The following is an 11,479-nucleotide window of genomic DNA, read 5'->3' on the forward strand; positions in this document are numbered from 1 at the left end:
TCCTCCTTTTGCCCAAGCATGGAAGAGAGGAATGTGACAGCCCATGCAGGCTGTGACTGATTGTTAGGTCTGAACCAAGCCATACGAAAGCATCCTTAATGACAGAGAAGAACAACGTCAAAATGAGCTGTAACTGTTCTGATCAAAGGGTAAGAAAGCATTTGGGCTTTTGGTTGTCGCATGCAGGAATGTAAGGGCCATTGAAACAGGCGGGTAATCCCAGCACCACTCTCATTACAATGATGATGAGAGACTTCAGAAGCAAGGGAGGATGTTCCAGAGTTTAAAACTCATAATTTTCTGAATGAATGATTTCCCCATGTAAGCTGACATGAACAGCATTTCTGTTTAACTGAAAATTTAATGATTTGAATGTTTTGGATACCATTTTTCAGACCTTGTCATCATACTCTATTCATCCTTTCTCGTTTCAGCAATGTCAAGCTACCTCTTCATTATTAAGTACGAACTTCCAGAAGTACTCAGAGCATTTCTAGGGCTTGAAGAGAATTCTGGGTATGGGCTTGGTTACATTTCTTTAATTCAGTGAAGTCTCCTTATAACCTCAACAGATTTGATTGATACATGGGTATTCTGTCTTCTCATTCTAGGGAATGGTATCTCAATGGGAACTACCTTGTGATATTTGTGAGCATTGGTGTGATTCTTCCACTTTCACTTCTGAAGAATTTAGGTAAACCAATCAACTACCTTATTAAAATGCATCTATAATGACTTACCTCTATCAAACTCTTAGAGTTGGTCGTCTAATTTCTCCTGTGGTTTAACTGCGTATTCACTTTGTTGTTTTTGTAGGGTATCTCGGTTATACAAGTGGATTTTCACTTACCTGCATGGTATTCTTCGTAAGTGTGGTAAGTAATTATAGGAAATGGTGTAGCAACATTTGCAGAACAATGTGCATATGTGTAATATATGTGTAAGTGGTAACAGTGTGCTTAGATAGTGTGGACTGTGGCTCCTGCCAGGGGTGCTGTTAGAGACATATCACATTCAGGGCACAAGGGCAAATTGGTGCAAATTTGTTACACTTGCTGATTGAAATGTATAGATGCAAATTTAGGATTCTGAGCAAATTGAAGATAGCTGGGGTCTCACCTGTAAACAAAGTTTTTTCACACACAAAAAAAGTTTAAAAGAAGGGGAAGAGGCAGGAGATGTGGGACCTCAGAACAAAAAAACAAGAACTTCTGTTGCAACAGAAGTATGAGCCTGTGGTTTAGGAAGTGTGCTGAATAGCCCAGAGTGATAAAAATGAGACAAGATCACGACGTGGCCTGGCTGTGTTGTGAATGAGTTTAGAGAAGAAGCAGAGCAGGGTAACTCAACCACGAGAGGCAGAGCTGCAACAGTAGTCTCACCTCAACAGTGTAGTTAGTTGTAGCTTACTTGGGGTGAGGGTAAGGGTCGAGGTGACAGCAAGTTGAGTGCTGCATAGTACACTGCTGTCAGCACTGGATTGCAGCCAGTGTGCCTTACTGCAATGACCTCACCCCTTGTGAATGGCAGTGATGATGATGCTGGAATGCTATCGCTGCAGCCCTGCCTCGCTGGGCAAGCAGCTCCTGGGATTAACCATGCTTCCAAGCTGCAAAGCAGACCTGTTAAGACATCCCAGGCAGTAGACCAAATAAATATAGGAACCATTCAAATTCAAATCAATTTCCTCTTCCATTTACCTGTCTGCTTTCATCATCATACACACACACTTCTTTATGATGCACAGCCCTTTAGGAAACAGCAACCAAAAAAAACCCTTTCTTGTGAAAATTTGACAGCTGCGTGCTTCAGAATGTTTTCATCTCAATCTCAGTTGAGTTTCTGTGGAGTAAGCAGGATAAGTATTGTAGCCATCTGCTAATCAAAAGGACACTGGGGCACTGTAATATATGCAAAATGCCCATGAACAAGATGAATAAGAATGGAGGCTGTCGACCTGCAAGCCCCCTCCCCCCCCCACACTTCAAATGAAATCCTTAAAGTTCCCCATAATTTTTTGTTGCTGCTGCTGGAGAACAAAAAAATATCCCCTGGGGATTTTGGTGCACATGGCACAGAGTGTGGGGACTAGAGTGGCCCTTCAGAATTCTCTATGCTTTTTAGTGTGCAGAGCAGAACTTTGGAATGCTTCTCTGGAATGCGAGCTCTGTGGTTTCTTTTCCCAATCCCTCCTGACAGTTCTGTTGTGCCATGGATTGATCCCCACTTTAGTGACTGCAGGGAATTAATCACAGACAGCACAAGCAGGAAAACAGAAACATCACCTAATTAGATATAACTTTGTTAGAGAACAATAGCGATGTCTTGCAAAGCCATTCAACGTTTCAGCTTATCATTTGCCATATTCAGTCTCTTGATATATATGCATATTTGTAATCTTACTTTAGGTCATCTACAAGAAATCCCAAATACCGTGCCCTCTCCCAGTCTTGGGCAGTGGTGCTGGCAATTGGTCCTACAACAGCACCACAGCTCCATTGCATGTTGTGATGCTACCCAACGATTCTGCCAATTCCGAAGTAAACTTTATGTTGGACAGCACCTACAAGCAGTATTCCAGTTTTGAAGAAGCCAAAGATAAGATGCACCAGAGTGGAGTAGAATATGAAGCCCATGGAGAGGACGATGAGAAGTGTACCCCCAAATATTTTGTGTTTAACTCACGGGTAAGGCTCTATGGGACACGGGTGGTGCTGTGGTCTAAACCACAGAGCCTTGGGCTTGACGATCAGAAGGTCGGTGGTTCGAATCCCCACGACAGGGTGAGCTCCCGTTGCTCGGTCCCTACTCCTGCCAACCTAGCCGTTCGAAAGCACGTCAAAGTGCAAGTAGATAAATAGGTACCGCTCTGGTGGGACGGTAAACGGCATTTCCGTGCACTGCTCTGGTTCGCCAGAAGCAGTTTAGTCTGTACGCTGGAAGCTGTATGCCGGCTCCCTCGGCCAGTAAAGCGAGATGAGCGCTGCAACCCGAGTCGTCCACGACTGGACCTAACGGTCAGCGGTCCCTTTACCTAAGGCTCTATTATGATTTTGCTTCCCATAGAAATGCCTGCCTGCCATTGTCCCTTGATTGACAGGAAGCTCAGAATTTTATTGCACAGAGTCATTCTGGGAGTTGCAGATTGCCCCAGTCATTATGCCAGTGTGAACCATTTACTGGGCTCCTCTTGAAGACCAAAGACCCACTGGGTGTCTATCTAGATTGATATTATTTGTCTCCTTTTAATAAATACTGATTGGGACCTGCTGGTTAAGGCTGATGGGATGTCCAGCAACATCTAGAGGGTGCAACATTGGCTACCCTCGAGTCAGCAGTACACAGGGGATGGCGGTGGCCAGTGGCTATGCCATCTCTTTGCTGCGTTTATGATTCCCCAAATTTATACACAAGATATCCTTTTGATAAGCCATTGTATAGCGTTCCTTCATTCGGTCCCCCTACTCAGGGCTTCCATCTTGTCTAGACCTTTACCTGGAACAGCTGCAGTATACTTTGCTTAGTAAACTGGCCCAGTGAGATGTGGAAAAAACTAACCAGGGATCCTTGTGTTTTGTTTTAGACTGCCTATACAATACCGATCTTGGCCTTTGCGTTTGTGTGCCACCCTGAAGTGCTACCCATCTACAGTGAACTGAAAAAGTAAGATTGCTTCTCATCAATATACTCTACTTAAAATAGGCTCATTATTGAAACCTTCCCTCCTCCTTTTCTAATTTTAGTTAAAAATATATTAATTGATTTCCTACTAATGAATTATTTTCCCCTATTAATTTTCCTCATATATTTATTGCTTTTGCTATTATCTTTATATTTTTATAGCTTTTAGTTCAGGGATGGAGAACCCCTGGCCCAAGGGCCAAATAAATTCTGCCAGGGGCTCAGTCCCCCCCCCCCATCATGTCACTAAGACATTTGGTGGTGGTGGTTGGTGTGTGGACTACAACTCCCATCATCCTTACCTTTGGCCGTGCTGGCTGGAGCTGATGGGAGATGGAGTCCCACAGTTCCCCACTCCTTCAATAAGAGGAATTGCTATAAAGGGAATACTTGAGCTGGTTAGTCTTTTCAAGAAAGTAATGGCTTCTTCATTCATTACATGTATTTTTAATTTAATTTATTTTTTTTCATTTTCCCATTCAGCCGATCACGAAAACGTATGCAAAGCGTTGCCAATGTCTCCATCACTGGGATGCTCGCCATGTACCTCCTTGCTGCTCTGTTTGGCTACCTAACTTTCTATGGTGAGTCAAAACTCTCTCAGTAATTGAGATGGGCGCCATTGCGGGCCAGAGTTCCTGCACATGACCTGAGATCTGACACTGGAAATCCCAGGGACTGTTTCCCAGGCAGCAAAGGAAGCCTCTGACTCCACCCACTTTTGCCTAATCAGCGAATCACGAGTGGGCATGGGCCACCAGGGAGCAGGGTCAGCCCGCCCCTCCAGTATGACACATAGGCCCATGGCTTGTCCTGCAGCTCTAGAGCAAGTTAGGCAACAAAAACAACTGCTAGTGATTAACACGGTTAAGTGTTATTTCTGTTCTGGGCTTCCCAAAGCTAAATAATTGTCTGGTCTGTTAATTATTACTTCTCAAATTGCAATCACATATGTCCATATATGTCTCTGGCCCTGAGGGGACATGAGATTGCCTGAGAAAGCTGACTTTCTTCATTTCCTTTTTGCAGGCGAAGTGGAAGATGAGCTTCTTCATACCTACACCAAAGTGTACACTTTCGACACCCTGCTTTTGATGGTTCGCCTCGCTGTACTTGTGGCTGTGACCCTGACTGTGCCCATAGTCCTCTTCCCTGTAAGTCAAGAGACTGTTATTAAATGATCTTTGAGCAGCCCATACCTTTTACAGACTGGATATTGAACTGTTGCCATGTAGCTGCTTTTCCATGTTATGGGGGATCTTTTGATCAGACCAGTCACAACCCTGGTTGAGTTTTTCGGGGGGGAAATGAAACTCAAAGTTGTTGACACTATTTTCTGGGAAATTCCAGACGTATGGCAACCCTATTTCTAGTCTAGACTTGTGATTTAACCCTGTTGCCCCATAAACATAACATGTTATGAAAGTAATACCCATCTGTCAAAGCCACTAAAATCAAGTGTTAATAATTATTTACAAACTGGGAGAGATACACAAAAAACCACCCCAATTACATCAAGAAGAAATACACCCGGTGTTTGTTTTTCCTTTTTACGTGGATTTAGCCACTTTACACTTACCCACACGAACCTATTTTTGAAAGAGCTTATAAGAGAATTTGAGGCGTCCTCAGCTGCCTGGTAGTAGCAGTTCCTATCTCTTTTTAAGCATTTAAGGGGAAATGGCAGAGGTGCAAGGAAAAGCCTCAGTGCCGCTTTTGCTGTAGCTGTTGGTGACTTTGTATTTGTTGCTGTTCCTGTTCCCAAAGTAATAAGCGCACATGTGCTTTCTCCAGGGAGGTGACTAAGTATGAAAGCAGAGGCACATTCAAGTCAGCTTGAATTGTTGACAGATCCCCAACAACGTGTGTTAGAGCCTCTCAGCTTGCACACTACAACAGCTATCAGCTCCCCTGAGTTTCTCAAGTTACAGTTACACAATGTCCTTAAAGGAATATCGCACTGCAAGACTGAAGGCTTCATTTTGTCTCATGCTCATAGGGTCCAGATAAGCTATGTAATCTCCCCCTACCCTCCGCCCCAAATTCAGAGAGTAATAATATATTTCCCCATGGATCCAAATGACATAATGCCTCTGTAAGCCTTACATTGTGAAGGTCATTCTGAAGTGCCAGAATCACTCCAAAAAAAGCTCCAGTTAGTGTGGAGAAGTGGGAGGTGTAACAAGATGTGGTGGGGGATTTAGTCTTCCAGACACCCATTCATCCCTCTTCCAGAACACCATCCCATTCTCTTCTTTGGTTTTCCCTTCTCCACTAGATGTATTCAGATTTTCTGTAACTCCAGAGCACATTTGATTCTCACTGGGCTATTCTGCTTTGGGTGTATGTGGGATTTACCCTCCCCCCCCTTTTTTTAGAATCCCCGCTAAAAGTTTCTTAACTCCTTCAAACCTTGAAGTTCCCCTGAGCAGAATACTACCTTCCTCCTGTACTTGGGTGGTGCATTTTTGGCTATTTAAGAGCTTGCTTACTCCCAAACATTGGTACTAGAGGGAATGTTTATGGACAGGGTCAGATTAAGACCTCTAGAGGCCCCAGACACTGAAAAGATTACGGTGGCTTCCCCCATGTCATTCAAAATAAAAAACAAGCCTAAACCATAAAATACGGTTTTGTTCTTCCAAAATGTCACAAAACTTACAGGTATGCTGAAATAGCAGCTTATCGCTATGTTTTCTGGTTGCAAAATTCTGGAGAAGTTCCTCAGCGAAGCATGTCTGCTTCCCTACACAACAGGGAAAGTGAATCGAGTTTGTCCTGACACATTGTTGTTCTCTGAGGGCCTTTTTTAGGTGGCATAAATAATATAAAGAGACAGAAAAATGGGGGAAGTATGTGTAGCAGAGGACAAGGAAGTCTAACAAACTTCTGATTTTTCCGATGATGGCTACTTTTGAAATATCAAGTGTCAAATTCTTTTTTAAAAAAACTAAAACATTTTTGGATGCTTTCCTGGTAATTGGGTAATCCAGCATGGCTCTGATCTGCTAGCCGTTTGTGCTGTCCTGTTGCACTTAGAGATTTTTGCTTCTTCAGCTATGCGAAGGACTTGGAGTGTAACCCTATCCGCAGTTGCCAAGTGGAGCTGCCTTGACCTTTTACCTAGTTATTATCTCTGCAAGTACAAAAGCTGTAGGAAAGCTGTTCAGGTTTGGGAAGTTTGCAAGGTCAGGGCCAAACAAAACTGACATATCTCTGTCATTTATAGATTGAATGATCAAGTGTACAAGTACTTACATTGCGCTGAAAGCAAAGGCATCTGCTTTTTTTTATAACCTACAATAATTTTGAGAATGAGGAAAAAATCCCCCATGTACTTAACCGTTACTGAGCTGAGAGGTTCAAAGGACTTCTGCACGTTGAATTTCTTTTTTACTAAAAAAATAAATAAGAAAGTAAACGTGTGCTATTTTCTTCTAGTAGCAGAAACATCTTTTCCTCAAAGTATTTATCTCCCATTTACATACTTTTTATCAATATTTTGAATTCTGCTGCAAAGTACACACATTAGTCATAAAACTATTAGCATTGTTGGTTTGTTTTATTTATGAAAAAGATTTATATACTGCCGTAGCATTATAAATATCACAGTGGTTTACCACAATATAAAAAGACAAAACCAAACAATACAATTGTGAAAAGTTAAAAACCAGTTAAAAGCAAAAAGAACTTAAAAATAAACATTGATAGACCATTGTGGGAGATGTACTCTTAACTGCCTGTGTAAGCCTGGTGGAATAGAAACATTTTCAGCACTAAAAGGGAATGCTTATAAAGATGAAGAGAAAGACAGGATGTCTTTTTCTTTTTCTTTTTTGCTGCAAAATTACCCAGCATCAGTTCTAAATTTGAGATGATAAAATATGCTGGTTAACATTTCCTTTTCTTTTTTCTTTAACAGATTCGTACTTCGGTTACTGCACTCTTGTTTCCCGGAAGGCCTTTCCGTTGGATAAGACACTTTTTGATTGCTGCAGCAATCCTCGCCTTCAACAACGTCTTAGTTATTTTTGTCCCTAGCATTAGAGACATCTTTGGATTCATAGGTATGCTTTGGAACAAAATCCTTACTTATCTTACTATGCCTCCAGGGGAAACAAATCATATTTGTCGAAACACCTGTACTGTAGAATTCAGTGCAGTAGGAGCAAAGATGGCCATACCACTGGGCAGAGTGGGGCAGCTGCCTCAGGCCACGCAGACCCTGGGTTTGGGGGGTGGGGTCAATGCTGACAACCTCCAGGCTGTTCCTTCTCAGTGCTTAGGCCATTCCCCTCAGTTGAAAGAGCTGTGTGTGCCACGTGGCCTTCTTTACAATCCCATAACTAACGCACACACCAAAATCAGGCTGTTGGCAACCAATAAAACGCTCCTTTTTGGAGGGTGAACACCACGCTCTGAAATCAGTTACAAGGTCTGATATGACAGATTTCAGGAAATCAGCCCTTTTAAACAAGACCTTTCACTTCAGGCATGTCTTTTCGAACTAAAGCTTGCCTTCCGAGCTTACCTGGAGGTGAGTCATATTGAACTTAAAGGTAAAGGTGAGATGAGCGCTGCAACGTCATAGTTGCCTTTGACTGGACTAACCATCCAGGGGTCATTTACCTTACCTACCATATTGAACTTATGCCTACGTCTTAATAGACAGGCCTAGGATCGAACTATTATATATAGTTTAACACTGCAGTTTTGTACACACTTACCTGTCAGTAGGTCCCAGTAAACTCAGGCCCCATCTGCACTATACATTTAAAGCAGTTGTTGTTGGCCTCTGCCTTTCTGGCCAGCATCTAAAGATATGTAATGAAGGTGCCAGGTGAGCTTCCCTGAAGAGGGAGCTACCACAGAAAAGACTCGTTCTTGTACTGCCATCCACTGGGCCTCTCATAGAGGTGGCCCATGAAGAAGGACCTCAGTTGATGATCACAGGGTCTGGGTCAGTTCATATGGAGAGAGGTGGTCCTCTAAGGCTGCTGTCTAAACATTAACCATTTGTGTCTTCTGCTTCAGGTGCCTCTGCTGCCACAATGCTGATCTTTATTCTTCCTGCTGCTTTTTATCTCCGGATTGTCAAGAAAGAACCTTTCAGGTCCCCTCAGAAGATCGGGGTAAGTAGACTGGAAGCAATCAGCGCCGCAGTTCAGTATTGCCAAATCCTAAACCCTTTCCCCCACTAATATGGGATTTTCTTTTCTTTTTCCTTCTCAATTACAGGCTCTGGTTTTCCTGATTGTTGGTGTCATCTTTATGATTGGAAGCATGACACTAATTGTCCTGGACTGGATTTACAACTCTCCAGGTTCCAAGCAGCATTAATCTGGAAGAAAAATAGAAAATATTTGTTTTTTCTTTCGTGTTGGAAATGGTTGAATGCTATCATCCAAAACAAGAGGGAAAAAGACTTTTGACACATAGAAGGGGACATTGCTTCTAGTCAATAACTGCAAAATTCCAAAGACTTTTACTAGTAATGCCACTAGGAGGATCCTATGGAATATTCAAGTGCCCTTTAATAAGGGAATGTTATTTATGCATTAAAGCCTGTGCCAAACTCTTCTGGACCAGGATAGAATAAAAAATGTGTATATAGTCCTTGAAACAGACTGTTACTGCTATTGTTGTTTTGATAACCACAGTTTCTAGAATACGGAGACAATGTAGTAGCTCAGAAGTTACCCTAGTGCCTTATCAAATTGTCTGTGGGTATGGTTGATTACGGAATATGTTGCACCCTATTTCAAGATAGAGGCTGGAATATTTGGGAGTCGTTCAAAAGCTAAGACCATCAACATCTCAAAACTGAGTGTGTGTATATATGTATGTATAGTGTGTATGCATGTACATAGACACAGAAGGGAAGAGAAAATAAAAGCAACAATTGTGTTGAATGGTTGTTCATAAAGTTAACAAGTACGGTCAAGTTGTGAGCACCAACCCTTTGTAAGTATTTTACTTATCAAGCAATAAATTATATGGACAGGTGATCACAGAAGTGTTCTGTGTTGAAGGTCACAAGCACGGTCAGTTCTTGGCCATCATAACTTTCAGCAATCTCCTTTTCCTGTTACAAAAACTGGCTGCCGTTGCTTTTGGTGGGGCGTAACTGTCCCATCTCTCTCAGCAAGTGGCAGTTACTGTCAGTTACAATCAACAACAACTAGCCACACCAATAAGATTGTGTCTTGCCCTAGGGGACCTTCAAATCTTCTCCAATTGGCAGTGATGCCGCCATTGTGAGCATTATATGAAGTCTCTATGCTCTTGTCAGGTATTCCTGGTGGCCACTGGAGGATGAGTGGAACCCTTAATAAGATGACAACAATCTTATAGCAAGTGCATCTTATCTTTGTCACTGTAGCACACTTACTTGTTAGAGGGAGGCTGGTTCTGGTAGGATCCCTGTGGTGAGCAAAATATTATGCCTATGCCAGCCGGAAACCTGATCCTGCAATTATAATTCTGTTTTGAAGACCTTCTAAGACAAGCTGGATCTCTGTTTGCATTTTGTCTGGGAGACATGAACAGGAGAGGACTGCCACACTCAGGTCCTGTTTGTGGCTTCCCGGAGGCATCTAGTTGGCCTCTGTATAAACAGAATCCTAGACTAGATGGGTCTTTGGTCTGATCTACCAGAGCTCCGCTGAAGTTCTTAAGTCTTCCACTATAACTCAGATGAGTGTAAGGAGATCGCAAGGAACGTGAAAAGCACACTTACCAGTATTGTTAAATGCATTTTTGTTTGATAAATGGTCAGTGCAGGAAACAGTGATCATTGCTATATATGTACTATATAAATATTTATGTATATAATCTTATTCGCTATTGAATGTTGCTGTACGATACAATGTTTTGATTTTTATATATCTTATTTGTGTAGTTGTTTTCACAGTCACAACCTTTATACCATTTTGAAAGCAGGGGAGGGAGGTTTTTCCCCGGAGGGGCTCACTTTACATCTCAGTGTTTAGAATTTATCTATGGAAGTCCAAAAGATTACCCAAGTAGAAAAAGGCAGTCAAATGTTACCAAAATGGATTATTACAATAAACTTCAAGAATTCAGGGTTATGACCTGCTTTTGTCAATCTGTTGTTCAACATTTTATTTTTAGAACAGACCGACCACGCTTGCAATTTAGGATTCAACACTACTTGCTGGGAATGGGATTTGTTTCCCAGGTATACAGTGTTGCAAATTGTGACACTGCACTAAAGAGAAACATAAAACCCCCAGCTTGAACTGCTTTGCGAGTGCAAAAGCACATTATTAGGTGTACAGTGGACACTCTGGTTGTGAACATGATCCGTGCAGGAGGCACATTCGCAACCCGCAGCGTTGGCAACCCGCAGCGCCACGTCTGCGCATGTGCGGGTTGCGATTCGGCACTTCTGCGCATGCGCAAAGTGCAATTTAGTGTTTCTGCACATGCGCAGGTGCTGAAACCCAGAAGTAATCCATTCCAGTACTTCTGGGTTCGGCGCGGTGCGCAACCCGAAAACACGCAACCTAAAGCGTCTGTAACCCGAGGTATGACTGTATTTGGGTGGTAGACAATGAAGTTTTACTCAGAGTAGATCCACTGAATCAATGAAGTTAGGTTCATTTAATTTCAATGGGTTTCCATTCAATGGATAAAACTTAGTTGAATACTATCATCGATATGGCTGAGAAACCAAAAGATGGCTGTGGACTTTCCTCTCCATGAGCAGGATGGGAGGTTGGCAGGTCAAAACCTTCCTAGTGCAGCAGCGGGAAGCTCTATCAGAATTGCTTTT

The 11,479-nt window shown here is 42.5% G+C and overlaps 1 protein-coding gene across 5 annotated transcripts in view; it reads left to right on the forward strand.

Moving 5' to 3' along the window:
* Positions 1-10,772, forward strand: part of SLC38A4 (solute carrier family 38 member 4) — a 35,204-nt gene extending 24,432 nt beyond the window's left edge. For all 5 annotated transcript variants that reach the window (XM_083463593.1, XM_083463592.1, XM_083463590.1 and 2 more), the window contains exons 7-16: positions 435-516; positions 612-694; positions 817-875; positions 2,409-2,687; positions 3,584-3,663; positions 4,165-4,265; positions 4,711-4,835; positions 7,604-7,748; positions 8,716-8,813; positions 8,920-10,772. In XM_083463593.1, coding sequence (XP_083319719.1) covers positions 435-516; positions 612-694; positions 817-875; positions 2,409-2,687; positions 3,584-3,663; positions 4,165-4,265; positions 4,711-4,835; positions 7,604-7,748; positions 8,716-8,813; positions 8,920-9,021 — 1,154 coding nt within the window. In that variant the 3' untranslated portion in view covers positions 9,022-10,772. The remainder of the gene's footprint in view (positions 1-434; positions 517-611; positions 695-816; positions 876-2,408; positions 2,688-3,583; positions 3,664-4,164; positions 4,266-4,710; positions 4,836-7,603; positions 7,749-8,715; positions 8,814-8,919) is intronic.
* Positions 10,773-11,479: the final 707 nt, after the last annotated feature.

The sequence above is a fragment of the Podarcis liolepis genome (assembly GCF_965112155.1).
Source record: "Podarcis liolepis genome assembly, chromosome: 10".
NCBI classification, from domain to species: domain Eukaryota; kingdom Metazoa; phylum Chordata; class Lepidosauria; order Squamata; family Lacertidae; genus Podarcis; species Podarcis liolepis.